The sequence below is a fragment of the Leptosomus discolor genome, chromosome 7, assembly GCF_034619465.1.
Source record: "Leptosomus discolor isolate bLepDis1 chromosome 7, bLepDis1.hap2, whole genome shotgun sequence".
Lineage (NCBI taxonomy): Eukaryota > Metazoa > Chordata > Aves > Leptosomiformes > Leptosomidae > Leptosomus > Leptosomus discolor.
In genome coordinates this window covers 42503134-42530497 of record NC_141397.1, presented here as the reverse complement: position 1 = coordinate 42530497, position 27364 = coordinate 42503134, and the positions used below count along the sequence as shown (strand labels likewise).

Sequence of the window (27364 nt, the reverse complement as noted above, 5' to 3'; positions counted from 1 at the left end):
CTTTTTCACTGGGGTATGGGGAGGGGAATGGAAAGGAGCGGGTCGAGAGGCAGTGGTCGCGGAAGGGATCAGTCGCCTTTTTAGCACAGACTCTAGTTGAGAGGAGAGAGAGAGACTGTAGGCAGCACTGACAAGAGTGGAGGGTCTGCAGGCGAGATGTGGGTTCCCTCTTCAGCTCTTGAATAGTCGCAAGCTTCCAATGGAATTGGCTACGTGCTGCAGGCCCGTGTCCGAGGTGCCGCTGCGGTGAGGTTCTCGGTGTCCATGGTGCCATTGTGATGAGGCTCGCTACATTCCAGGCACGAGGAGGGAGCCTGTCAGAGCAAGCGTGGAAGCCACGGAGGGCAGTTTGTCATCCTCAGTTCTTCTTTCAAACGCTTAACGCTTGACTGGGATACGAGAGCTGCAGGCTGGGAGAGGTACCCGGGTGAGCTCTGTGAGAAAGGGAACATGAGTGGAACCAAAGAGCGCAAGTCTTCTCACGAGCAGCAGCGACTGGATGGCAGAGGGAAGCGCAAAGTCTCTGTCGTGGACGAAAAATCAAAGGGCTTTTCTTCAAATTTTGGGGAGGGGGAAGAGAAGGATGAATTTGAACAACCCACAATGTCCTTTGAGTGGTACCTCAACTATGACCAGCCCCAGAAAAAGAAAAGGAAAGTGCTCAAGCCCTCTGTGTCAGCTGGGGAGAAAGACCAAGGGCACAGCAAACCGGACGGCTGCAGAGCCAGTGCCACCAGCTCAAGCCCAAGCCAGAAAAGTCCAAGCCGCAAGCGAACCAATGAGACAGAGGCAGAGAAGGAACTACCAGAGTCTCGTGAACCAAAGCGGGTAAGGTTTTGAAGGATCCGAAAAGGAAGAAAGGAGGTGGCATCAGCTGTTCTCGGGCCTCTGGCACCTGGGGCTTGTTAGTTTTCCCCTTGGAAGTGCTGGGCTTGGTTCTGCACCAGGGTGTGCTTGGGGTGTCTCATTGGTACTAGGTCTGTGACTCTTGGTTCCTGCCGGGAGCCACCGTGTGTTTCGTATGCTCTATGCCGCAGGCATTGCTTTGTGCTGTTGGAGCGGAGCTCTGCTGGAAAAGTGGGTGAAGAGAGAGAGGGGAGTAAAGAAATGCAATAGGCAAACCCCTCTTTATTAAAAAATGGGGGGGGGGGTGTGGGGGGGTGGTGTGTATTTAAAAGAGAACACCTTCAGCTCAGTCCTCGTAGGAGAGCATATTGGGCGTGATCTACTTTTAAGCATGCAGAATACCTTGAGATGTGGGTCAGCTTCGAATCCAACCTAATGTGCAGTGCAGCTCCACCCGCCAGCGAGGTTCCCCTGTCCCTCCTCCCAAGTATCGATGCGTCTCTAAAATGGACCTTTCAAAAATCTCTGTCAGCACTACAATTTTCTTAACGAAATCCGTTGGCCTCCAGAAGTGGGGGACAAGTGGGAGATCTGGTGTTAACAGTGCAGCTGATTCTAGAAGACAGAACGGTAGGGGTCGGACAGACCTTCTTGGGTGAAAGCTTGAAAAATGAGCATTATTTCTGTACAAATTCATAGCCACATGAGTGCCAGGGTTTTGTATATAAACAGGGACTGATGTGCAAAACCTTTAGTGCCTCATCTTTTTACTCAAGTCTGGAACACTTTGCTCTTCAAAACAGTGTTTTTCCACTCTCGGCAGCATTTTAAAACCCTGCTTTGCCATTCGTTCTAGCAAGTGCCTCCTATCAAAGTTTTAGGTTTCCCTCAGCTCGTGAGATTCCCCTCTCCTCTGCCACTGTGGATGGCTCTTAGTGGAGGGAGCGGAGCGATTCCGATCCCAAATTTTGGCTTCTTTGTCTTCACAGCCTGGACAGAGCCACAGTAACGTGGCAGAAGGGCAGCCTCCCCGTGAGGCTACGTTGTGGCGCAAGCTGAGGAGCGTTGAGGGGCTTATTCGACATAGCAAACAAAATGCAGTTCAGTGCTGTTTGTATGCTGGCAGGATGCAACGTTCTGCTGTATTGTCGGCTTACGTGCACGGACATCCTCTCCTTCCAGATACTTTTAGATGTGCCACCACCGTTACCAGACAACCCGCTGGCCCTGCTCCCGGCCCGTTACCGCCCTGTTCCTTGCATCAAGTCCACTGCCCGCTCCCAGGCAAAAGGGAAAGGTATGCTGGGCAGGAAAATAGGTTTGAGCGGGGCTGCAGCCATTGTTTGTGGGAGAGAGTGGGAGCAGATGCCGGCTGGGTTCAAGCCCTTCTGTTGGGGTCTGGTGTCCTGCGTCTGATGCCCAGAGCCTAGGTTTCAGAGGAAGGGGGCTGCTCTCCCACATGCTCTAGCAGAAATGAGGAAGATCCTTTGCTGACCCTTCCTGAGGCTTGGGCTTTGGACGTGCCCTTTCTGAACTAGGTGGCAGGTCTTTTAGAGAAGACTTCGCCCTTTAGGTCGCTTCTGGGTGACTCCAATTGGTGTCTGCTGTGCCATTCAGCAGGGTGGGCTCTTCTTTTCTCCGCTCTCTTCTTACTCCAAGTCTTTCACTTTACAGCAGTGTCGTCACCAGCTGAAGAGAGTGAAGAAGGTTTTAAAGGCTGCCGGGTGTATTCAAGGATGCCCGTGTATTCGGGTTCCAAGGCTACCTCCTTGCCCGAGATGCTGTCTCTGTATCAGCAATGCGTCAGAGTGCTCAGTAACAACATGGACTGCAAGTACCTTTCCTCATCTGTCTTAAAGTCCTGAGCCGTGCCTGGCGTCTTGGTAGCTTGTTTGTATACCTCTCCGCAGCATCTGGCTTGGAGCATGTGAAGAGTTGCCCCTTGTTGCAAGGCAAGCTAGCTAGTAGGGGACAGATCCCACTGAAAGCTCAGGTGCTGCGGGACTCAGCACCCAGCATGCTTTCAGGGAGTGCTAAAGCGCTGGAAATAGTGTGAGACAGAGTCTTGCGCACGCACCTCTTGACTTGGAGGTACTGGTGCCCGACGGCTCCCTAGAGCTACGGCACCTACGGTTCCTTCCTCCTTGCCCTCCTATTGCGTGGCGTCACGCAGCACTGCAGGTTTTTCCACCGCGTTTCAAGGCGTCAAGCCCTTTCCTCGGCAAGCAAGAAGCAGGATCGATACTGTGTGCATCTTGCTTTGCTCTAGCAATCCACGAAGCGAGTGGCGTCCCTTTCTCAGCTCTGAGGCCAGTATTGGAGAGATGCACCCCAGAGCAGCTGTGTCGCATGGAGGAATGTAATCATGTGGGTGCCTTGGCCTGGGGAAGGGAGGGTGAGGTGTGGAAGTGATGTTCTGTCCTCACTTGCAACAGCAGAATGGTAAAGACCAACGCTCTTTATAGCAAGGGGTGGCTTTTGCTAGTCTCGAGTTCCTGCATTTGCCATCGGCCGATCTCTTGCTGCAAGTTGGCCCCTAAGCCGTCTTGCCCTCTGTGCTATTCCAGTGGCACTGGCACTAGCTGGTGCCGAGGGAGAGAGGGGAGTGAAGGTGTCAGGAGGGATCCCAGCTTACGTGTGCCTTTGCTTCAGTTCCTCACTGAGGATACGGACCAACTGTGGCGCAATCACTGTCTCCGAGACTTCAAGAATGAGAAGCCAGAAGAGGCTGAGTCCTGGCGGGAGGCGTACTTTCGGCTTCGCGATGCACGCGAGCAGCGGCTGCTCGTGTTAGTAGGGAAGATCAGCTCGGCTTATGCCAACAAACCCAGAGGTAAAGTAGGGCTGAATGACCAGAGCGGGGTCTGGGAATGCTGCCTAGGGGATATCTTTGGGGCGAGGGGGGTGGAAGGTCTTTTGAATGCCTGGTTGAAATCTAGTCCAGTTTAGGAGATGCCTAGCTCTCTGTTCTTTCTGTGGCGGCCTTTGCTTAGTGGCTTAGCAGGCTCTTGATTTCATCCATAGCGGTGTCGATGCGGACTAGACAGGGCAGAAAACCGGGGGGAGGGAGGCGGCGGGGGGGGGGGGCATTCCTCCTCTTTTGGTGAACCTAATGAGAGCTACCGACCCGATCAGTCTGGTTTCTCACGGCCCATGTTGTGACTGCAAGAGGTTCGGAGCTTAGGGACGAGGCTATCACCAGAGCCTGGGAATGGGTGGACTGGGGAGAGGTGGCTGGAGCTTGCTGTAATAAGGCAAGCACTGAGGAGCCTCCTTTATATATAGTAGGTTGGGTCCAAGCAACGTTTCCCTCTGGCCAACTACAGGCAGAGTGACCAAGGTGGCACTTATGGACTGTGCAGCGAAGCCCGCTTGGAACGTACACAGGAGACGAGAGCGGTTGGGAACTGGAGGACCTCCTCTTCCAAAGACCAAGTGAGCGTCTCTCTTTTCCTGGGAGCCCCTGCCAGCTTCCCGCTGAAGCTCTGCATCTGGCAGGAAAGGATACCGTGCGTCTGGGAGGTGTTTGTGCGGTGAAACTTGTAACTGTAATAGGCTCTTTCTTGCTGGGACGTATGGAGATCCTGGGCACCGCTGGCTCCGTGCGATATCAGCCGTGCTGCTGCGAACAGGTGTGGCTCGTGTCTGAAGAATCGCACCAGACCACAGGGATTCCCTTACTGCAGCGTCTGTCCCACCTCTGTTTCAGTACAAAACCAGTCCCGTACGTACCTAGCCAAAGCCGCGCTCCTGTGAGCGAGGAGCACTCGTGCGACGGGCCCAGCACCAGCAGCGCCCATTCTGTCTCTATCCCATCTTCAGCTAGAACCCGCTCCTCTAGTGGCGCCAGGAAACGACAAGGGAAGAGTAAGTACCAACTGCGGAACGTCCCTGTGGTCTCCTCGAGCTCCTCCTTTACAAACACATGAACCCGCTGCTTCTGCTGTGAGAGAAATGCAGGCTATGCAGGAGGGTTAACGTTGGTGGCCTCTCTTCTCTCCTCTCCCTAAGGAGAGCGTGAGAAAGACTGCCCAAACTTCTTGCAGAAGAAAAAGCATAGGGAAACAGCCGATTCGCCTGTCTGCTCGGCGCTGACTGTGTCAGCCTGTCCTAACGGTCCTAGTGAGGCAGAAACCCTGCCTTTTCCCTCCTGCTGTCCTTTGGTGCCTGTCCAGCCGTTTGGAACAAGGAAATTGTAGTGCAGCTCCCCTGGGAGGGAAGCAGGGAGAGTTTAAGCAGAGATCTGCGTTCCTGCAGTGCAGAAAGCAGAGTGGGCTCTCCTTGGTCTGTGACCTGAAAATACGACGAGCCACGATCAGAGAGCACACGCTTAGGCCCGCCTTGCGTCTCTTCTGCCAGGGCCGCGGCTTTGAATTGCTCTCTGCTCTCCTAGTCTGTGACTGCTGCTTTACCGCGTGGGGTTCTTGTTTGCTTTGTTTTGTTGGTTTGTTTTTTTTTCCCTTCTCTTTCTCTGTCGCAGACCTTTCACCCGTGACGGCAAAAACGAACAAAGATTTTCAGAAGAGCTTCTCTCGGAGATGAGTTTGCAGTGCAGATCTGGGACTTTCTCTCTCATGGGCGACTGGGAGTGAAGAGGGAGAAAGTACCCCACCCCCCTCAACAGCCCTTCTCGTTGAACTCTTTGGAGGCTGCCGCTGCTGGGAGAGGATTCGATCTGCACAAGACGACGGCACAGTGTTTTCTCTTTACTCTGGTCCCTTTCTCAGGTTCAAGCCCCCCTCTTTTCCCCCGCCCTTAACATCCTGTTTCGGGCGCTGTCATTGGAAGATGGAGCGACTATTTGCTATTTGACCTCTTAATAAATGATAGAATTGTTTTAATTGATATTAAACTGCTCCTCTATCCCGCCTGTATTATTTACGTCGCTCCCAGTAGTCTCCCTCCTCCCAGTCCAGTACAAGGACCGGCCTCTCTGTGGCTCGAGCTGGCAGGAACCCATCTGTCTGAGGGGAGACACTGGGTGTCACTGGAGTCACTCCCCATGATCTGGTACCTGCTGGGCTCCAAGTCCCACCCGGACTCTCTGGGGCGGGTAGGACCGGCGGCCCATTTGCTCGTCAGTCCTTTGGCAAGCACGTCGAGTCCCGAGGCTTTGCTCTCTACCCATGTATGTTAATGAAACCTTAGCTCTTGACCTTTCCTCTGCTGTTACTATACGTCTTGCACAGGTGCTTACGTTGCTGTGCAGGGGTGCCAAGAGGCCTTGGGGACTTGTGCTCTGCTGCTGTGGTCTTCTGCTGGCTACTGGGAATAAAACTAGGAGGGGGTTGGGGAGAAATTTTACTGCGCACCAAGTCAGGTTTTAACTTTTCTTTTTTTTTTTTTTCCTTTCCCCTTGAAGAGAGAGAGGGGACTTTGCCTCTCAAATTGCAGACAGCTTTTAAATGTCGATGGAGGCATCGGCTTGTCTCTTGTAGTGGAAAGAAGGAATGATTTTGTCGTGTTCTCTGTGTGGAACTGGGAAGGATTTCTTTCCAGTTTGGAAGCCGTTTCCCCTGTATCTTTTGCCCTGACCCCCTCTTTGGAAAAAAAAAAGCAAGGATTTTAGTCTTTGAACCTGAAGCCGCTTGACTGGGGTTGGAGGGAAGCGAATAACGGAACGCGGTTTGTTTCTAGTGCGTGCACACTTCATAGCCGGCGTTCAAAACGCTCGGTTGTACTTGGGGTGTGAGGAACTGGAGCTCTGGAAGGAGCAGGTGTGCGACGTGAGCCTGCAGACCCAGGGGTTGGTGGGAGTGTGAGGAGGTGCCCTGGAGCAGAGCTCCTCTGGGCAGGTTGGGGAGCCCGAGTGCTGCACGAGGCCTGTGGTTTCCGGTGGCCTCGCTGAGGCCGCAGCAGAGAGCGGGGAGCCGGCCACAACGGGGCAGTCGCTATTAACTGTGAAGTGAGCAGCAGAGGGCAGTTTTGGCCCGGGGGGCTGTGTTAGTCTTTGGTGGCCCCTGGAGAGGTGTCTTTCCGTGAACTCTGGAGTCTTTCTTCCCTATACGGGCTTCTGTTGTCTCAGCGCTCTGTTTGCCCGTTCTCCCGTTTCCTTGCCTTGGTTTCTCTTGGTTTCTCTGCATACGCCCAGGACGTGCCAGTCTAGGTGGCAAAGATGTCCTCGACCGTCTTCCTGCCTGAGGCTCCCTACAACACTGTAACTAAAAAGCTGGTCGACATCTCGGTGAAGGGATGTCCCAAACCACCTGGGTGGCAGAGGTAGAAGTACGTTCCCTTCACCTGCAGCCCCCTCACTGGGCTGCAAGTCGGAGAGGGCGCCTCTTCCCTCCCTGGCCTGCGGAGCCGCTGCACGAGCTGGCAGAGCCTCGCCTGGCAGCATGTGCGTGAAGAGAAAGAACCTTTTTCACTGGGGTATGGGGAGGGGAATGGAAAGGAGCGGGTCGAGAGGCAGTGGTCGCGGAAGGGATCAGTCGCCTTTTTAGCACAGACTCTAGTTGAGAGGAGAGAGAGAGACTGTAGGCAGCACTGACAAGAGTGGAGGGTCTGCAGGCGAGATGTGGGTTCCCTCTTCAGCTCTTGAATAGTCGCAAGCTTCCAATGGAATTGGCTACGTGCTGCAGGCCCGTGTCCGAGGTGCCGCTGCGGTGAGGTTCTCGGTGTCCATGGTGCCATTGTGATGAGGCTCGCTACATTCCAGGCACGAGGAGGGAGCCTGTCAGAGCAAGCGTGGAAGCCACGGAGGGCAGTTTGTCATCCTCAGTTCTTCTTTCAAACGCTTAACGCTTGACTGGGATACGAGAGCTGCAGGCTGGGAGAGGTACCCGGGTGAGCTCTGTGAGAAAGGGAACATGAGTGGAACCAAAGAGCGCAAGTCTTCTCACGAGCAGCAGCGACTGGATGGCAGAGGGAAGCGCAAAGTCTCTGTCGTGGACGAAAAATCAAAGGGCTTTTCTTCAAATTTTGGGGAGGGGGAAGAGAAGGATGAATTTGAACAACCCACAATGTCCTTTGAGTGGTACCTCAACTATGACCAGCCCCAGAAAAAGAAAAGGAAAGTGCTCAAGCCCTCTGTGTCAGCTGGGGAGAAAGACCAAGGGCACAGCAAACCGGACGGCTGCAGAGCCAGTGCCACCAGCTCAAGCCCAAGCCAGAAAAGTCCAAGCCGCAAGCGAACCAATGAGACAGAGGCAGAGAAGGAACTACCAGAGTCTCGTGAACCAAAGCGGGTAAGGTTTTGAAGGATCCGAAAAGGAAGAAAGGAGGTGGCATCAGCTGTTCTCGGGCCTCTGGCACCTGGGGCTTGTTAGTTTTCCCCTTGGAAGTGCTGGGCTTGGTTCTGCACCAGGGTGTGCTTGGGGTGTCTCATTGGTACTAGGTCTGTGACTCTTGGTTCCTGCCGGGAGCCACCGTGTGTTTCGTATGCTCTATGCCGCAGGCATTGCTTTGTGCTGTTGGAGCGGAGCTCTGCTGGAAAAGTGGGTGAAGAGAGAGAGGGGAGTAAAGAAATGCAATAGGCAAACCCCTCTTTATTAAAAAATGGGGGGGGGGGTGTGGGGGGGTGGTGTGTATTTAAAAGAGAACACCTTCAGCTCAGTCCTCGTAGGAGAGCATATTGGGCGTGATCTACTTTTAAGCATGCAGAATACCTTGAGATGTGGGTCAGCTTCGAATCCAACCTAATGTGCAGTGCAGCTCCACCCGCCAGCGAGGTTCCCCTGTCCCTCCTCCCAAGTATCGATGCGTCTCTAAAATGGACCTTTCAAAAATCTCTGTCAGCACTACAATTTTCTTAACGAAATCCGTTGGCCTCCAGAAGTGGGGGACAAGTGGGAGATCTGGTGTTAACAGTGCAGCTGATTCTAGAAGACAGAACGGTAGGGGTCGGACAGACCTTCTTGGGTGAAAGCTTGAAAAATGAGCATTATTTCTGTACAAATTCATAGCCACATGAGTGCCAGGGTTTTGTATATAAACAGGGACTGATGTGCAAAACCTTTAGTGCCTCATCTTTTTACTCAAGTCTGGAACACTTTGCTCTTCAAAACAGTGTTTTTCCACTCTCGGCAGCATTTTAAAACCCTGCTTTGCCATTCGTTCTAGCAAGTGCCTCCTATCAAAGTTTTAGGTTTCCCTCAGCTCGTGAGATTCCCCTCTCCTCTGCCACTGTGGATGGCTCTTAGTGGAGGGAGCGGAGCGATTCCGATCCCAAATTTTGGCTTCTTTGTCTTCACAGCCTGGACAGAGCCACAGTAACGTGGCAGAAGGGCAGCCTCCCCGTGAGGCTACGTTGTGGCGCAAGCTGAGGAGCGTTGAGGGGCTTATTCGACATAGCAAACAAAATGCAGTTCAGTGCTGTTTGTATGCTGGCAGGATGCAACGTTCTGCTGTATTGTCGGCTTACGTGCACGGACATCCTCTCCTTCCAGATACTTTTAGATGTGCCACCACCGTTACCAGACAACCCGCTGGCCCTGCTCCCGGCCCGTTACCGCCCTGTTCCTTGCATCAAGTCCACTGCCCGCTCCCAGGCAAAAGGGAAAGGTATGCTGGGCAGGAAAATAGGTTTGAGCGGGGCTGCAGCCATTGTTTGTGGGAGAGAGTGGGAGCAGATGCCGGCTGGGTTCAAGCCCTTCTGTTGGGGTCTGGTGTCCTGCGTCTGATGCCCAGAGCCTAGGTTTCAGAGGAAGGGGGCTGCTCTCCCACATGCTCTAGCAGAAATGAGGAAGATCCTTTGCTGACCCTTCCTGAGGCTTGGGCTTTGGACGTGCCCTTTCTGAACTAGGTGGCAGGTCTTTTAGAGAAGACTTCGCCCTTTAGGTCGCTTCTGGGTGACTCCAATTGGTGTCTGCTGTGCCATTCAGCAGGGTGGGCTCTTCTTTTCTCCGCTCTCTTCTTACTCCAAGTCTTTCACTTTACAGCAGTGTCGTCACCAGCTGAAGAGAGTGAAGAAGGTTTTAAAGGCTGCCGGGTGTATTCAAGGATGCCCGTGTATTCGGGTTCCAAGGCTACCTCCTTGCCCGAGATGCTGTCTCTGTATCAGCAATGCGTCAGAGTGCTCAGTAACAACATGGACTGCAAGTACCTTTCCTCATCTGTCTTAAAGTCCTGAGCCGTGCCTGGCGTCTTGGTAGCTTGTTTGTATACCTCTCCGCAGCATCTGGCTTGGAGCATGTGAAGAGTTGCCCCTTGTTGCAAGGCAAGCTAGCTAGTAGGGGACAGATCCCACTGAAAGCTCAGGTGCTGCGGGACTCAGCACCCAGCATGCTTTCAGGGAGTGCTAAAGCGCTGGAAATAGTGTGAGACAGAGTCTTGCGCACGCACCTCTTGACTTGGAGGTACTGGTGCCCGACGGCTCCCTAGAGCTACGGCACCTACGGTTCCTTCCTCCTTGCCCTCCTATTGCGTGGCGTCACGCAGCACTGCAGGTTTTTCCACCGCGTTTCAAGGCGTCAAGCCCTTTCCTCGGCAAGCAAGAAGCAGGATCGATACTGTGTGCATCTTGCTTTGCTCTAGCAATCCACGAAGCGAGTGGCGTCCCTTTCTCAGCTCTGAGGCCAGTATTGGAGAGATGCACCCCAGAGCAGCTGTGTCGCATGGAGGAATGTAATCATGTGGGTGCCTTGGCCTGGGGAAGGGAGGGTGAGGTGTGGAAGTGATGTTCTGTCCTCACTTGCAACAGCAGAATGGTAAAGACCAACGCTCTTTATAGCAAGGGGTGGCTTTTGCTAGTCTCGAGTTCCTGCATTTGCCATCGGCCGATCTCTTGCTGCAAGTTGGCCCCTAAGCCGTCTTGCCCTCTGTGCTATTCCAGTGGCACTGGCACTAGCTGGTGCCGAGGGAGAGAGGGGAGTGAAGGTGTCAGGAGGGATCCCAGCTTACGTGTGCCTTTGCTTCAGTTCCTCACTGAGGATACGGACCAACTGTGGCGCAATCACTGTCTCCGAGACTTCAAGAATGAGAAGCCAGAAGAGGCTGAGTCCTGGCGGGAGGCGTACTTTCGGCTTCGCGATGCACGCGAGCAGCGGCTGCTCGTGTTAGTAGGGAAGATCAGCTCGGCTTATGCCAACAAACCCAGAGGTAAAGTAGGGCTGAATGACCAGAGCGGGGTCTGGGAATGCTGCCTAGGGGATATCTTTGGGGCGAGGGGGGTGGAAGGTCTTTTGAATGCCTGGTTGAAATCTAGTCCAGTTTAGGAGATGCCTAGCTCTCTGTTCTTTCTGTGGCGGCCTTTGCTTAGTGGCTTAGCAGGCTCTTGATTTCATCCATAGCGGTGTCGATGCGGACTAGACAGGGCAGAAAACCGGGGGGAGGGAGGCGGCGGGGGGGGGGGGCATTCCTCCTCTTTTGGTGAACCTAATGAGAGCTACCGACCCGATCAGTCTGGTTTCTCACGGCCCATGTTGTGACTGCAAGAGGTTCGGAGCTTAGGGACGAGGCTATCACCAGAGCCTGGGAATGGGTGGACTGGGGAGAGGTGGCTGGAGCTTGCTGTAATAAGGCAAGCACTGAGGAGCCTCCTTTATATATAGTAGGTTGGGTCCAAGCAACGTTTCCCTCTGGCCAACTACAGGCAGAGTGACCAAGGTGGCACTTATGGACTGTGCAGCGAAGCCCGCTTGGAACGTACACAGGAGACGAGAGCGGTTGGGAACTGGAGGACCTCCTCTTCCAAAGACCAAGTGAGCGTCTCTCTTTTCCTGGGAGCCCCTGCCAGCTTCCCGCTGAAGCTCTGCATCTGGCAGGAAAGGATACCGTGCGTCTGGGAGGTGTTTGTGCGGTGAAACTTGTAACTGTAATAGGCTCTTTCTTGCTGGGACGTATGGAGATCCTGGGCACCGCTGGCTCCGTGCGATATCAGCCGTGCTGCTGCGAACAGGTGTGGCTCGTGTCTGAAGAATCGCACCAGACCACAGGGATTCCCTTACTGCAGCGTCTGTCCCACCTCTGTTTCAGTACAAAACCAGTCCCGTACGTACCTAGCCAAAGCCGCGCTCCTGTGAGCGAGGAGCACTCGTGCGACGGGCCCAGCACCAGCAGCGCCCATTCTGTCTCTATCCCATCTTCAGCTAGAACCCGCTCCTCTAGTGGCGCCAGGAAACGACAAGGGAAGAGTAAGTACCAACTGCGGAACGTCCCTGTGGTCTCCTCGAGCTCCTCCTTTACAAACACATGAACCCGCTGCTTCTGCTGTGAGAGAAATGCAGGCTATGCAGGAGGGTTAACGTTGGTGGCCTCTCTTCTCTCCTCTCCCTAAGGAGAGCGTGAGAAAGACTGCCCAAACTTCTTGCAGAAGAAAAAGCATAGGGAAACAGCCGATTCGCCTGTCTGCTCGGCGCTGACTGTGTCAGCCTGTCCTAACGGTCCTAGTGAGGCAGAAACCCTGCCTTTTCCCTCCTGCTGTCCTTTGGTGCCTGTCCAGCCGTTTGGAACAAGGAAATTGTAGTGCAGCTCCCCTGGGAGGGAAGCAGGGAGAGTTTAAGCAGAGATCTGCGTTCCTGCAGTGCAGAAAGCAGAGTGGGCTCTCCTTGGTCTGTGACCTGAAAATACGACGAGCCACGATCAGAGAGCACACGCTTAGGCCCGCCTTGCGTCTCTTCTGCCAGGGCCGCGGCTTTGAATTGCTCTCTGCTCTCCTAGTCTGTGACTGCTGCTTTACCGCGTGGGGTTCTTGTTTGCTTTGTTTTGTTGGTTTGTTTTTTTTTCCCTTCTCTTTCTCTGTCGCAGACCTTTCACCCGTGACGGCAAAAACGAACAAAGATTTTCAGAAGAGCTTCTCTCGGAGATGAGTTTGCAGTGCAGATCTGGGACTTTCTCTCTCATGGGCGACTGGGAGTGAAGAGGGAGAAAGTACCCCACCCCCCTCAACAGCCCTTCTCGTTGAACTCTTTGGAGGCTGCCGCTGCTGGGAGAGGATTCGATCTGCACAAGACGACGGCACAGTGTTTTCTCTTTACTCTGGTCCCTTTCTCAGGTTCAAGCCCCCCTCTTTTCCCCCGCCCTTAACATCCTGTTTCGGGCGCTGTCATTGGAAGATGGAGCGACTATTTGCTATTTGACCTCTTAATAAATGATAGAATTGTTTTAATTGATATTAAACTGCTCCTCTATCCCGCCTGTATTATTTACGTCGCTCCCAGTAGTCTCCCTCCTCCCAGTCCAGTACAAGGACCGGCCTCTCTGTGGCTCGAGCTGGCAGGAACCCATCTGTCTGAGGGGAGACACTGGGTGTCACTGGAGTCACTCCCCATGATCTGGTACCTGCTGGGCTCCAAGTCCCACCCGGACTCTCTGGGGCGGGTAGGACCGGCGGCCCATTTGCTCGTCAGTCCTTTGGCAAGCACGTCGAGTCCCGAGGCTTTGCTCTCTACCCATGTATGTTAATGAAACCTTAGCTCTTGACCTTTCCTCTGCTGTTACTATACGTCTTGCACAGGTGCTTACGTTGCTGTGCAGGGGTGCCAAGAGGCCTTGGGGACTTGTGCTCTGCTGCTGTGGTCTTCTGCTGGCTACTGGGAATAAAACTAGGAGGGGGTTGGGGAGAAATTTTACTGCGCACCAAGTCAGGTTTTAACTTTTCTTTTTTTTTTTTTTCCTTTCCCCTTGAAGAGAGAGAGGGGACTTTGCCTCTCAAATTGCAGACAGCTTTTAAATGTCGATGGAGGCATCGGCTTGTCTCTTGTAGTGGAAAGAAGGAATGATTTTGTCGTGTTCTCTGTGTGGAACTGGGAAGGATTTCTTTCCAGTTTGGAAGCCGTTTCCCCTGTATCTTTTGCCCTGACCCCCTCTTTGGAAAAAAAAAAGCAAGGATTTTAGTCTTTGAACCTGAAGCCGCTTGACTGGGGTTGGAGGGAAGCGAATAACGGAACGCGGTTTGTTTCTAGTGCGTGCACACTTCATAGCCGGCGTTCAAAACGCTCGGTTGTACTTGGGGTGTGAGGAACTGGAGCTCTGGAAGGAGCAGGTGTGCGACGTGAGCCTGCAGACCCAGGGGTTGGTGGGAGTGTGAGGAGGTGCCCTGGAGCAGAGCTCCTCTGGGCAGGTTGGGGAGCCCGAGTGCTGCACGAGGCCTGTGGTTTCCGGTGGCCTCGCTGAGGCCGCAGCAGAGAGCGGGGAGCCGGCCACAACGGGGCAGTCGCTATTAACTGTGAAGTGAGCAGCAGAGGGCAGTTTTGGCCCGGGGGGCTGTGTTAGTCTTTGGTGGCCCCTGGAGAGGTGTCTTTCCGTGAACTCTGGAGTCTTTCTTCCCTATACGGGCTTCTGTTGTCTCAGCGCTCTGTTTGCCCGTTCTCCCGTTTCCTTGCCTTGGTTTCTCTTGGTTTCTCTGCATACGCCCAGGACGTGCCAGTCTAGGTGGCAAAGATGTCCTCGACCGTCTTCCTGCCTGAGGCTCCCTACAACACTGTAACTAAAAAGCTGGTCGACATCTCGGTGAAGGGATGTCCCAAACCACCTGGGTGGCAGAGGTAGAAGTACGTTCCCTTCACCTGCAGCCCCCTCACTGGGCTGCAAGTCGGAGAGGGCGCCTCTTCCCTCCCTGGCCTGCGGAGCCGCTGCACGAGCTGGCAGAGCCTCGCCTGGCAGCATGTGCGTGAAGAGAAAGAACCTTTTTCACTGGGGTATGGGGAGGGGAATGGAAAGGAGCGGGTCGAGAGGCAGTGGTCGCGGAAGGGATCAGTCGCCTTTTTAGCACAGACTCTAGTTGAGAGGAGAGAGAGAGACTGTAGGCAGCACTGACAAGAGTGGAGGGTCTGCAGGCGAGATGTGGGTTCCCTCTTCAGCTCTTGAATAGTCGCAAGCTTCCAATGGAATTGGCTACGTGCTGCAGGCCCGTGTCCGAGGTGCCGCTGCGGTGAGGTTCTCGGTGTCCATGGTGCCATTGTGATGAGGCTCGCTACATTCCAGGCACGAGGAGGGAGCCTGTCAGAGCAAGCGTGGAAGCCACGGAGGGCAGTTTGTCATCCTCAGTTCTTCTTTCAAACGCTTAACGCTTGACTGGGATACGAGAGCTGCAGGCTGGGAGAGGTACCCGGGTGAGCTCTGTGAGAAAGGGAACATGAGTGGAACCAAAGAGCGCAAGTCTTCTCACGAGCAGCAGCGACTGGATGGCAGAGGGAAGCGCAAAGTCTCTGTCGTGGACGAAAAATCAAAGGGCTTTTCTTCAAATTTTGGGGAGGGGGAAGAGAAGGATGAATTTGAACAACCCACAATGTCCTTTGAGTGGTACCTCAACTATGACCAGCCCCAGAAAAAGAAAAGGAAAGTGCTCAAGCCCTCTGTGTCAGCTGGGGAGAAAGACCAAGGGCACAGCAAACCGGACGGCTGCAGAGCCAGTGCCACCAGCTCAAGCCCAAGCCAGAAAAGTCCAAGCCGCAAGCGAACCAATGAGACAGAGGCAGAGAAGGAACTACCAGAGTCTCGTGAACCAAAGCGGGTAAGGTTTTGAAGGATCCGAAAAGGAAGAAAGGAGGTGGCATCAGCTGTTCTCGGGCCTCTGGCACCTGGGGCTTGTTAGTTTTCCCCTTGGAAGTGCTGGGCTTGGTTCTGCACCAGGGTGTGCTTGGGGTGTCTCATTGGTACTAGGTCTGTGACTCTTGGTTCCTGCCGGGAGCCACCGTGTGTTTCGTATGCTCTATGCCGCAGGCATTGCTTTGTGCTGTTGGAGCGGAGCTCTGCTGGAAAAGTGGGTGAAGAGAGAGAGGGGAGTAAAGAAATGCAATAGGCAAACCCCTCTTTATTAAAAAATGGGGGGGGGGGTGTGGGGGGGTGGTGTGTATTTAAAAGAGAACACCTTCAGCTCAGTCCTCGTAGGAGAGCATATTGGGCGTGATCTACTTTTAAGCATGCAGAATACCTTGAGATGTGGGTCAGCTTCGAATCCAACCTAATGTGCAGTGCAGCTCCACCCGCCAGCGAGGTTCCCCTGTCCCTCCTCCCAAGTATCGATGCGTCTCTAAAATGGACCTTTCAAAAATCTCTGTCAGCACTACAATTTTCTTAACGAAATCCGTTGGCCTCCAGAAGTGGGGGACAAGTGGGAGATCTGGTGTTAACAGTGCAGCTGATTCTAGAAGACAGAACGGTAGGGGTCGGACAGACCTTCTTGGGTGAAAGCTTGAAAAATGAGCATTATTTCTGTACAAATTCATAGCCACATGAGTGCCAGGGTTTTGTATATAAACAGGGACTGATGTGCAAAACCTTTAGTGCCTCATCTTTTTACTCAAGTCTGGAACACTTTGCTCTTCAAAACAGTGTTTTTCCACTCTCGGCAGCATTTTAAAACCCTGCTTTGCCATTCGTTCTAGCAAGTGCCTCCTATCAAAGTTTTAGGTTTCCCTCAGCTCGTGAGATTCCCCTCTCCTCTGCCACTGTGGATGGCTCTTAGTGGAGGGAGCGGAGCGATTCCGATCCCAAATTTTGGCTTCTTTGTATTCACAGCCTGGACAGAGCCACAGTAACGTGGCAGAAGGGCAGCCTCCCCGTGAGGCTACGTTGTGGCGCAAGCTGAGGAGCGTTGAGGGGCTTATTCGACATAGCAAACAAAATGCAGTTCAGTGCTGTTTGTATGCTGGCAGGATGCAACGTTCTGCTGTATTGTTGGCTTACGTGCACGGACATCCTCTCCTTCCAGATACTTTTAGATGTGCCACCACCGTTACCAGACAACCCGCTGGCCCTGCTCCCGGCCCGTTACCGCCCTGTTCCTTGCATCAAGTCCACTGCCCGCTCCCAGGCAAAAGGGAAAGGTATGCTGGGCAGGAAAATAGGTTTGAGCGGGGCTGCAGCCATTGTTTGTGGGAGAGAGTGGGAGCAGATGCCGGCTGGGTTCAAGCCCTTCTGTTGGGGTCTGGTGTCCTGCGTCTGATGCCCAGAGCCTAGGTTTCAGAGGAAGGGGGCTGCTCTCCCACATGCTCTAGCAGAAATGAGGAAGATCCTTTGCTGACCCTTCCTGAGGCTTGGGCTTTGGACGTGCCCTTTCTGAACTAGGTGGCAGGTCTTTTAGAGAAGACTTCGCCCTTTAGGTCGCTTCTGGGTGACTCCAATTGGTGTCTGCTGTGCCATTCAGCAGGGTGGGCTCTTCTTTTCTCCGCTCTCTTCTTACTCCAAGTCTTTCACTTTACAGCAGTGTCGTCACCAGCTGAAGAGAGTGAAGAAGGTTTTAAAGGCTGCCGGGTGTATTCAAGGATGCCCGTGTATTCGGGTTCCAAGGCTACCTCCTTGCCCGAGATGCTGTCTCTGTATCAGCAATGCGTCAGAGTGCTCAGTAACAACATGGACTGCAAGTACCTTTCCTCATCTGTCTTAAAGTCCTGAGCCGTGCCTGGCGTCTTGGTAGCTTGTTTGTATACCTCTCCGCAGCATCTGGCTTGGAGCATGTGAAGAGTTGCCCCTTGTTGCAAGGCAAGCTAGCTAGTAGGGGACAGATCCCACTGAAAGCTCAGGTGCTGCGGGACTCAGCACCCAGCATGCTTTCAGGGAGTGCTAAAGCGCTGGAAATAGTGTGAGACAGAGTCTTGCGCACGCACCTCTTGACTTGGAGGTACTGGTGCCCGACGGCTCCCTAGAGCTACGGCACCTACGGTTCCTTCCTCCTTGCCCTCCTATTGCGTGGCGTCACGCAGCACTGCAGGTTTTTCCACCGCGTTTCAAGGCGTCAAGCCCTTTCCTCGGCAAGCAAGAAGCAGGATCGATACTGTGTGCATCTTGCTTTGCTCTAGCAATCCACGAAGCGAGTGGCGTCCCTTTCTCAGCTCTGAGGCCAGTATTGGAGAGATGCACCCCAGAGCAGCTGTGTCGCATGGAGGAATGTAATCATGTGGGTGCCTTGGCCTGGGGAAGGGAGGGTGAGGTGTGGAAGTGATGTTCTGTCCTCACTTGCAACAGCAGAATGGTAAAGACCAACGCTCTTTATAGCAAGGGGTGGCTTTTGCTAGTCTCGAGTTCCTGCATTTGCCATCGGCCGATCTCTTGCTGCAAGTTGGCCCCTAAGCCGTCTTGCCCTCTGTGCTATTCCAGTGGCACTGGCACTAGCTGGTGCCGAGGGAGAGAGGGGAGTGAAGGTGTCAGGAGGGATCCCAGCTTACGTGTGCCTTTGCTTCAGTTCCTCACTGAGGATACGGACCAACTGTGGCGCAATCACTGTCTCCGAGACTTCAAGAATGAGAAGCCAGAAGAGGCTGAGTCCTGGCGGGAGGCGTACTTTCGGCTTCGCGATGCACGCGAGCAGCGGCTGCTCGTGTTAGTAGGGAAGATCAGCTCGGCTTATGCCAACAAACCCAGAGGTAAAGTAGGGCTGAATGACCAGAGCGGGGTCTGGGAATGCTGCCTAGGGGATATCTTTGGGGCGAGGGGGGTGGAAGGTCTTTTGAATGCCTGGTTGAAATCTAGTCCAATTTAGGAGATGCCTAGCTCTCTGTTCTTTCTGTGGCGGCCTTTGCTTAGTGGCTTAGCAGGCTCTTGATTTCATCCATAGCGGTGTCGATGCGGACTAGACAGGGCAGAAAACCGGGGGGAGGGAGGCGGCGGGGGGGGGGGGCATTCCTCCTCTTTTGGTGAACCTAATGAGAGCTACCGACCCGATCAGTCTGGTTTCTCACGGCCCATGTTGTGACTGCAAGAGGTTCGGAGCTTAGGGACGAGGCTATCACCAGAGCCTGGGAATGGGTGGACTGGGGAGAGGTGGCTGGAGCTTGCTGTAATAAGGCAAGCACTGAGGAGCCTCCTTTATATATAGTAGGTTGGGTCCAAGCAACGTTTCCCTCTGGCCAACTACAGGCAGAGTGACCAAGGTGGCACTTATGGACTGTGCAGCGAAGCCCGCTTGGAACGTACACAGGAGACGAGAGCGGTTGGGAACTGGAGGACCTCCTCTTCCAAAGACCAAGTGAGCGTCTCTCTTTTCCTGGGAGCCCCTGCCAGCTTCCCGCTGAAGCTCTGCATCTGGCAGGAAAGGATACCGTGCGTCTGGGAGGTGTTTGTGCGGTGAAACTTGTAACTGTAATAGGCTCTTTCTTGCTGGGACGTATGGAGATCCTGGGCACCGCTGGCTCCGTGCGATATCAGCCGTGCTGCTGCGAACAGGTGTGGCTCGTGTCTGAAGAATCGCACCAGACCACAGGGATTCCCTTACTGCAGCGTCTGTCCCACCTCTGTTTCAGTACAAAACCAGTCCCGTACGTACCTAGCCAAAGCCGCGCTCCTGTGAGCGAGGAGCACTCGTGCGACGGGCCCAGCACCAGCAGCGCCCATTCTGTCTCTATCCCATCTTCAGCTAGAACCCGCTCCTCTAGTGGCGCCAGGAAACGACAAGGGAAGAGTAAGTACCAACTGCGGAACGTCCCTGTGGTCTCCTCGAGCTCCTCCTTTACAAACACATGAACCCGCTGCTTCTGCTGTGAGAGAAATGCAGGCTATGCAGGAGGGTTAACGTTGGTGGCCTCTCTTCTCTCCTCTCCCTAAGGAGAGCGTGAGAAAGACTGCCCAAACTTCTTGCAGAAGAAAAAGCATAGGGAAACAGCCGATTCGCCTGTCTGCTCGGCGCTGACTGTGTCAGCCTGTCCTAACGGTCCTAGTGAGGCAGAAACCCTGCCTTTTCCCTCCTGCTGTCCTTTGGTGCCTGTCCAGCCGTTTGGAACAAGGAAATTGTAGTGCAGCTCCCCTGGGAGGGAAGCAGGGAGAGTTTAAGCAGAGATCTGCGTTCCTGCAGTGCAGAAAGCAGAGTGGGCTCTCCTTGGTCTGTGACCTGAAAATACGACGAGCCACGATCAGAGAGCACACGCTTAGGCCCGCCTTGCGTCTCTTCTGCCAGGGCCGCGGCTTTGAATTGCTCTCTGCTCTCCTAGTCTGTGACTGCTGCTTTACCGCGTGGGGTTCTTGTTTGCTTTGTTTTGTTGGTTTGTTTTTTTTTCCCTTCTCTTTCTCTGTCGCAGACCTTTCACCCGTGACGGCAAAAACGAACAAAGATTTTCAGAAGAGCTTCTCTCGGAGATGAGTTTGCAGTGCAGATCTGGGACTTTCTCTCTCATGGGCGACTGGGAGTGAAGAGGGAGAAAGTACCCCACCCCCCTCAACAGCCCTTCTCGTTGAACTCTTTGGAGGCTGCCGCTGCTGGGAGAGGATTCGATCTGCACAAGACGACGGCACAGTGTTTTCTCTTTACTCTGGTCCCTTTCTCAGGTTCAAGCCCCCCTCTTTTCCCCCGCCCTTAACATCCTGTTTCGGGCGCTGTCATTGGAAGATGGAGCGACTATTTGCTATTTGACCTCTTAATAAATGATAGAATTGTTTTAATTGATATTAAACTGCTCCTCTATCCCGCCTGTATTATTTACGTCGCTCCCAGTAGTCTCCCTCCTCCCAGTCCAGTACAAGGACCGGCCTCTCTGTGGCTCGAGCTGGCAGGAACCCATCTGTCTGAGGGGAGACACTGGGTGTCACTGGAGTCACTCCCCATGATCTGGTACCTGCTGGGCTCCAAGTCCCACCCGGACTCTCTGGGGCGGGTAGGACCGGCGGCCCATTTGCTCGTCAGTCCTTTGGCAAGCACGTCGAGTCCCGAGGCTTTGCTCTCTACCCATGTATGTTAATGAAACCTTAGCTCTTGACCTTTCCTCTGCTGTTACTATACGTCTTGCACAGGTGCTTACGTTGCTGTGCAGGGGTGCCAAGAGGCCTTGGGGACTTGTGCTCTGCTGCTGTGGTCTTCTGCTGGCTACTGGGAATAAAACTAGGAGGGGGTTGGGGAGAAATTTTACTGCGCACCAAGTCAGGTTTTAACTTTTCTTTTTTTTTTTTTTCCTTTCCCCTTGAAGAGAGAGAGGGGACTTTGCCTCTCAAATTGCAGACAGCTTTTAAATGTCGATGGAGGCATCGGCTTGTCTCTTGTAGTGGAAAGAAGGAATGATTTTGTCGTGTTCTCTGTGTGGAACTGGGAAGGATTTCTTTCCAGTTTGGAAGCCGTTTCCCCTGTATCTTTTGCCCTGACCCCCTCTTTGGAAAAAAAAAAGCAAGGATTTTAGTCTTTGAACCTGAAGCCGCTTGACTGGGGTTGGAGGGAAGCGAATAACGGAACGCGGTTTGTTTCTAGTGCGTGCACACTTCATAGCCGGCGTTCAAAACGCTCGGTTGTACTTGGGGTGTGAGGAACTGGAGCTCTGGAAGGAGCAGGTGTGCGACGTGAGCCTGCAGACCCAGGGGTTGGTGGGAGTGTGAGGAGGTGCCCTGGAGCAGAGCTCCTCTGGGCAGGTTGGGGAGCCCGAGTGCTGCACGAGGCCTGTGGTTTCCGGTGGCCTCGCTGAGGCCGCAGCAGAGAGCGGGGAGCCGGCCACAACGGGGCAGTCGCTATTAACTGTGAAGTGAGCAGCAGAGGGCAGTTTTGGCCCGGGGGGCTGTGTTAGTCTTTGGTGGCCCCTGGAGAGGTGTCTTTCCGTGAACTCTGGAGTCTTTCTTCCCTATACGGGCTTCTGTTGTCTCAGCGCTCTGTTTGCCCGTTCTCCCGTTTCCTTGCCTTGGTTTCTCTTGGTTTCTCTGCATACGCCCAGGACGTGCCAGTCTAGGTGGCAAAGATGTCCTCGACCGTCTTCCTGCCTGAGGCTCCCTACAACACTGTAACTAAAAAGCTGGTCGACATCTCGGTGAAGGGATGTCCCAAACCACCTGGGTGGCAGAGGTAGAAGTACGTTCCCTTCACCTGCAGCCCCCTCACTGGGCTGCAAGTCGGAGAGGGCGCCTCTTCCCTCCCTGGCCTGCGGAGCCGCTGCACGAGCTGGCAGAGCCTCGCCTGGCAGCATGTGCGTGAAGAGAAAGAACCTTTTTCACTGGGGTATGGGGAGGGGAATGGAAAGGAGCGGGTCGAGAGGCAGTGGTCGCGGAAGGGATCAGTCGCCTTTTTAGCACAGACTCTAGTTGAGAGGAGAGAGAGAGACTGTAGGCAGCACTGACAAGAGTGGAGGGTCTGCAGGCGAGATGTGGGTTCCCTCTTCAGCTCTTGAATAGTCGCAAGCTTCCAATGGAATTGGCTACGTGCTGCAGGCCCGTGTCCGAGGTGCCGCTGCGGTGAGGTTCTCGGTGTCCATGGTGCCATTGTGATGAGGCTCGCTACATTCCAGGCACGAGGAGGGAGCCTGTCAGAGCAAGCGTGGAAGCCACGGAGGGCAGTTTGTCATCCTCAGTTCTTCTTTCAAACGCTTAACGCTTGACTGGGATACGAGAGCTGCAGGCTGGGAGAGGTACCCGGGTGAGCTCTGTGAGAAAGGGAACATGAGTGGAACCAAAGAGCGCAAGTCTTCTCACGAGCAGCAGCGACTGGATGGCAGAGGGAAGCGCAAAGTCTCTGTCGTGGACGAAAAATCAAAGGGCTTTTCTTCAAATTTTGGGGAGGGGGAAGAGAAGGATGAATTTGAACAACCCACAATGTCCTTTGAGTGGTACCTCAACTATGACCAGCCCCAGAAAAAGAAAAGGAAAGTGCTCAAGCCCTCTGTGTCAGCTGGGGAGAAAGACCAAGGGCACAGCAAACCGGACGGCTGCAGAGCCAGTGCCACCAGCTCAAGCCCAAGCCAGAAAAGTCCAAGCCGCAAGCGAACCAATGAGACAGAGGCAGAGAAGGAACTACCAGAGTCTCGTGAACCAAAGCGGGTAAGGTTTTGAAGGATCCGAAAAGGAAGAAAGGAGGTGGCATCAGCTGTTCTCGGGCCTCTGGCACCTGGGGCTTGTTAGTTTTCCCCTTGGAAGTGCTGGGCTTGGTTCTGCACCAGGGTGTGCTTGGGGTGTCTCATTGGTACTAGGTCTGTGACTCTTGGTTCCTGCCGGGAGCCACCGTGTGTTTCGTATGCTCTATGCCGCAGGCATTGCTTTGTGCTGTTGGAGCGGAGCTCTGCTGGAAAAGTGGGTGAAGAGAGAGAGGGGAGTAAAGAAATGCAATAGGCAAACCCCTCTTTATTAAAAAATGGGGGGGGGGGTGTGGGGGGGTGGTGTGTATTTAAAAGAGAACACCTTCAGCTCAGTCCTCGTAGGAGAGCATATTGGGCGTGATCTACTTTTAAGCATGCAGAATACCTTGAGATGTGGGTCAGCTTCGAATCCAACCTAATGTGCAGTGCAGCTCCACCCGCCAGCGAGGTTCCCCTGTCCCTCCTCCCAAGTATCGATGCGTCTCTAAAATGGACCTTTCAAAAATCTCTGTCAGCACTACAATTTTCTTAACGAAATCCGTTGGCCTCCAGAAGTGGGGGACAAGTGGGAGATCTGGTGTTAACAGTGCAGCTGATTCTAGAAGACAGAACGGTAGGGGTCGGACAGACCTTCTTGGGTGAAAGCTTGAAAAATGAGCATTATTTCTGTACAAATTCATAGCCACATGAGTGCCAGGGTTTTGTATATAAACAGGGACTGATGTGCAAAACCTTTAGTGCCTCATCTTTTTACTCAAGTCTGGAACACTTTGCTCTTCAAAACAGTGTTTTTCCACTCTCGGCAGCATTTTAAAACCCTGCTTTGCCATTCGTTCTAGCAAGTGCCTCCTATCAAAGTTTTAGGTTTCCCTCAGCTCGTGAGATTCCCCTCTCCTCTGCCACTGTGGATGGCTCTTAGTGGAGGGAGCGGAGCGATTCCGATCCCAAATTTTGGCTTCTTTGTATTCACAGCCTGGACAGAGCCACAGTAACGTGGCAGAAGGGCAGCCTCCCCGTGAGGCTACGTTGTGGCGCAAGCTGAGGAGCGTTGAGGGGCTTATTCGACATAGCAAACAAAATGCAGTTCAGTGCTGTTTGTATGCTGGCAGGATGCAACGTTCTGCTGTATTGTTGGCTTACGTGCACGGACATCCTCTCCTTCCAGATACTTTTAGATGTGCCACCACCGTTACCAGACAACCCGCTGGCCCTGCTCCCGGCCCGTTACCGCCCTGTTCCTTGCATCAAGTCCACTGCCCGCTCCCAGGCAAAAGGGAAAGGTATGCTGGGCAGGAAAATAGGTTTGAGCGGGGCTGCAGCCATTGTTTGTGGGAGAGAGTGGGAGCAGATGCCGGCTGGGTTCAAGCCCTTCTGTTGGGGTCTGGTGTCCTGCGTCTGATGCCCAGAGCCTAGGTTTCAGAGGAAGGGGGCTGCTCTCCCACATGCTCTAGCAGAAATGAGGAAGATCCTTTGCTGACCCTTCCTGAGGCTTGGGCTTTGGACGTGCCCTTTCTGAACTAGGTGGCAGGTCTTTTAGAGAAGACTTCGCCCTTTAGGTCGCTTCTGGGTGACTCCAATTGGTGTCTGCTGTGCCATTCAGCAGGGTGGGCTCTTCTTTTCTCCGCTCTCTTCTTACTCCAAGTCTTTCACTTTACAGCAGTGTCGTCACCAGCTGAAGAGAGTGAAGAAGGTTTTAAAGGCTGCCGGGTGTATTCAAGGATGCCCGTGTATTCGGGTTCCAAGGCTACCTCCTTGCCCGAGATGCTGTCTCTGTATCAGCAATGCGTCAGAGTGCTCAGTAACAACATGGACTGCAAGTACCTTTCCTCATCTGTCTTAAAGTCCTGAGCCGTGCCTGGCGTCTTGGTAGCTTGTTTGTATACCTCTCCGCAGCATCTGGCTTGGAGCATGTGAAGAGTTGCCCCTTGTTGCAAGGCAAGCTAGCTAGTAGGGGACAGATCCCACTGAAAGCTCAGGTGCTGCGGGACTCAGCACCCAGCATGCTTTCAGGGAGTGCTAAAGCGCTGGAAATAGTGTGAGACAGAGTCTTGCGCACGCACCTCTTGACTTGGAGGTACTGGTGCCCGACGGCTCCCTAGAGCTACGGCACCTACGGTTCCTTCCTCCTTGCCCTCCTATTGCGTGGCGTCACGCAGCACTGCAGGTTTTTCCACCGCGTTTCAAGGCGTCAAGCCCTTTCCTCGGCAAGCAAGAAGCAGGATCGATACTGTGTGCATCTTGCTTTGCTCTAGCAATCCACGAAGCGAGTGGCGTCCCTTTCTCAGCTCTGAGGCCAGTATTGGAGAGATGCACCCCAGAGCAGCTGTGTCGCATGGAGGAATGTAATCATGTGGGTGCCTTGGCCTGGGGAAGGGAGGGTGAGGTGTGGAAGTGATGTTCTGTCCTCACTTGCAACAGCAGAATGGTAAAGACCAACGCTCTTTATAGCAAGGGGTGGCTTTTGCTAGTCTCGAGTTCCTGCATTTGCCATCGGCCGATCTCTTGCTGCAAGTTGGCCCCTAAGCCGTCTTGCCCTCTGTGCTATTCCAGTGGCACTGGCACTAGCTGGTGCCGAGGGAGAGAGGGGAGTGAAGGTGTCAGGAGGGATCCCAGCTTACGTGTGCCTTTGCTTCAGTTCCTCACTGAGGATACGGACCAACTGTGGCGCAATCACTGTCTCCGAGACTTCAAGAATGAGAAGCCAGAAGAGGCTGAGTCCTGGCGGGAGGCGTACTTTCGGCTTCGCGATGCACGCGAGCAGCGGCTGCTCGTGTTAGTAGGGAAGATCAGCTCGGCTTATGCCAACAAACCCAGAGGTAAAGTAGGGCTGAATGACCAGAGCGGGGTCTGGGAATGCTGCCTAGGGGATATCTTTGGGGCGAGGGGGGTGGAAGGTCTTTTGAATGCCTGGTTGAAATCTAGTCCAATTTAGGAGATGCCTAGCTCTCTGTTCTTTCTGTGGCGGCCTTTGCTTAGTGGCTTAGCAGGCTCTTGATTTCATCCATAGCGGTGTCGATGCGGACTAGACAGGGCAGAAAACCGGGGGGAGGGAGGCGGCGGGGGGGGGGGGCATTCCTCCTCTTTTGGTGAACCTAATGAGAGCTACCGACCCGATCAGTCTGGTTTCTCACGGCCCATGTTGTGACTGCAAGAGGTTCGGAGCTTAGGGACGAGGCTATCACCAGAGCCTGGGAATGGGTGGACTGGGGAGAGGTGGCTGGAGCTTGCTGTAATAAGGCAAGCACTGAGGAGCCTCCTTTATATATAGTAGGTTGGGTCCAAGCAACGTTTCCCTCTGGCCAACTACAGGCAGAGTGACCAAGGTGGCACTTATGGACTGTGCAGCGAAGCCCGCTTGGAACGTACACAGGAGACGAGAGCGGTTGGGAACTGGAGGACCTCCTCTTCCAAAGACCAAGTGAGCGTCTCTCTTTTCCTGGGAGCCCCTGCCAGCTTCCCGCTGAAGCTCTGCATCTGGCAGGAAAGGATACCGTGCGTCTGGGAGGTGTTTGTGCGGTGAAACTTGTAACTGTAATAGGCTCTTTCTTGCTGGGACGTATGGAGATCCTGGGCACCGCTGGCTCCGTGCGATATCAGCCGTGCTGCTGCGAACAGGTGTGGCTCGTGTCTGAAGAATCGCACCAGACCACAGGGATTCCCTTACTGCAGCGTCTGTCCCACCTCTGTTTCAGTACAAAACCAGTCCCGTACGTACCTAGCCAAAGCCGCGCTCCTGTGAGCGAGGAGCACTCGTGCGACGGGCCCAGCACCAGCAGCGCCCATTCTGTCTCTATCCCATCTTCAGCTAGAACCCGCTCCTCTAGTGGCGCCAGGAAACGACAAGGGAAGAGTAAGTACCAACTGCGGAACGTCCCTGTGGTCTCCTCGAGCTCCTCCTTTACAAACACATGAACCCGCTGCTTCTGCTGTGAGAGAAATGCAGGCTATGCAGGAGGGTTAACGTTGGTGGCCTCTCTTCTCTCCTCTCCCTAAGGAGAGCGTGAGAAAGACTGCCCAAACTTCTTGCAGAAGAAAAAGCATAGGGAAACAGCCGATTCGCCTGTCTGCTCGGCGCTGACTGTGTCAGCCTGTCCTAACGGTCCTAGTGAGGCAGAAACCCTGCCTTTTCCCTCCTGCTGTCCTTTGGTGCCTGTCCAGCCGTTTGGAACAAGGAAATTGTAGTGCAGCTCCCCTGGGAGGGAAGCAGGGAGAGTTTAAGCAGAGATCTGCGTTCCTGCAGTGCAGAAAGCAGAGTGGGCTCTCCTTGGTCTGTGACCTGAAAATACGACGAGCCACGATCAGAGAGCACACGCTTAGGCCCGCCTTGCGTCTCTTCTGCCAGGGCCGCGGCTTTGAATTGCTCTCTGCTCTCCTAGTCTGTGACTGCTGCTTTACCGCGTGGGGTTCTTGTTTGCTTTGTTTTGTTGGTTTGTTTTTTTTTCCCTTCTCTTTCTCTGTCGCAGACCTTTCACCCGTGACGGCAAAAACGAACAAAGATTTTCAGAAGAGCTTCTCTCGGAGATGAGTTTGCAGTGCAGATCTGGGACTTTCTCTCTCATGGGCGACTGGGAGTGAAGAGGGAGAAAGTACCCCACCCCCCTCAACAGCCCTTCTCGTTGAACTCTTTGGAGGCTGCCGCTGCTGGGAGAGGATTCGATCTGCACAAGACGACGGCACAGTGTTTTCTCTTTACTCTGGTCCCTTTCTCAGGTTCAAGCCCCCCTCTTTTCCCCCGCCCTTAACATCCTGTTTCGGGCGCTGTCATTGGAAGATGGAGCGACTATTTGCTATTTGACCTCTTAATAAATGATAGAATTGTTTTAATTGATATTAAACTGCTCCTCTATCCCGCCTGTATTATTTACGTCGCTCCCAGTAGTCTCCCT

The 27364-nt window shown here is 53.9% G+C and overlaps 2 protein-coding genes across 2 annotated transcripts; both read left to right on the top strand.

Moving 5' to 3' along the window:
• Nucleotides 1-450: 450 nt before the first annotated feature.
• On the top strand, nucleotides 451-11980 carry LOC147415260 (elongin-A-like). Its single transcript, XM_086468572.1, has 10 exons — nucleotides 451-828; nucleotides 2029-2143; nucleotides 2521-2676; nucleotides 3116-3213; nucleotides 3499-3679; nucleotides 4173-4281; nucleotides 4556-4713; nucleotides 9178-9287; nucleotides 10704-10884; nucleotides 11874-11980. Exons 1-10 carry the CDS (start codon nucleotides 451-453, stop codon nucleotides 11978-11980), a joined length of 1593 nt encoding a protein of 530 aa, XP_086324698.1.
• A 2880-nt stretch (nucleotides 11981-14860) lies between these two features.
• Nucleotides 14861-26390, top strand: LOC147415259 (elongin-A-like). Its single transcript, XM_086468571.1, has 9 exons — nucleotides 14861-15238; nucleotides 16439-16553; nucleotides 16931-17086; nucleotides 17526-17623; nucleotides 17909-18089; nucleotides 18583-18691; nucleotides 18966-19123; nucleotides 25163-25294; nucleotides 26284-26390. Exons 1-9 carry the CDS (start codon nucleotides 14861-14863, stop codon nucleotides 26388-26390), a joined length of 1434 nt encoding a protein of 477 aa, XP_086324697.1.
• Nucleotides 26391-27364: the final 974 nt, after the last annotated feature.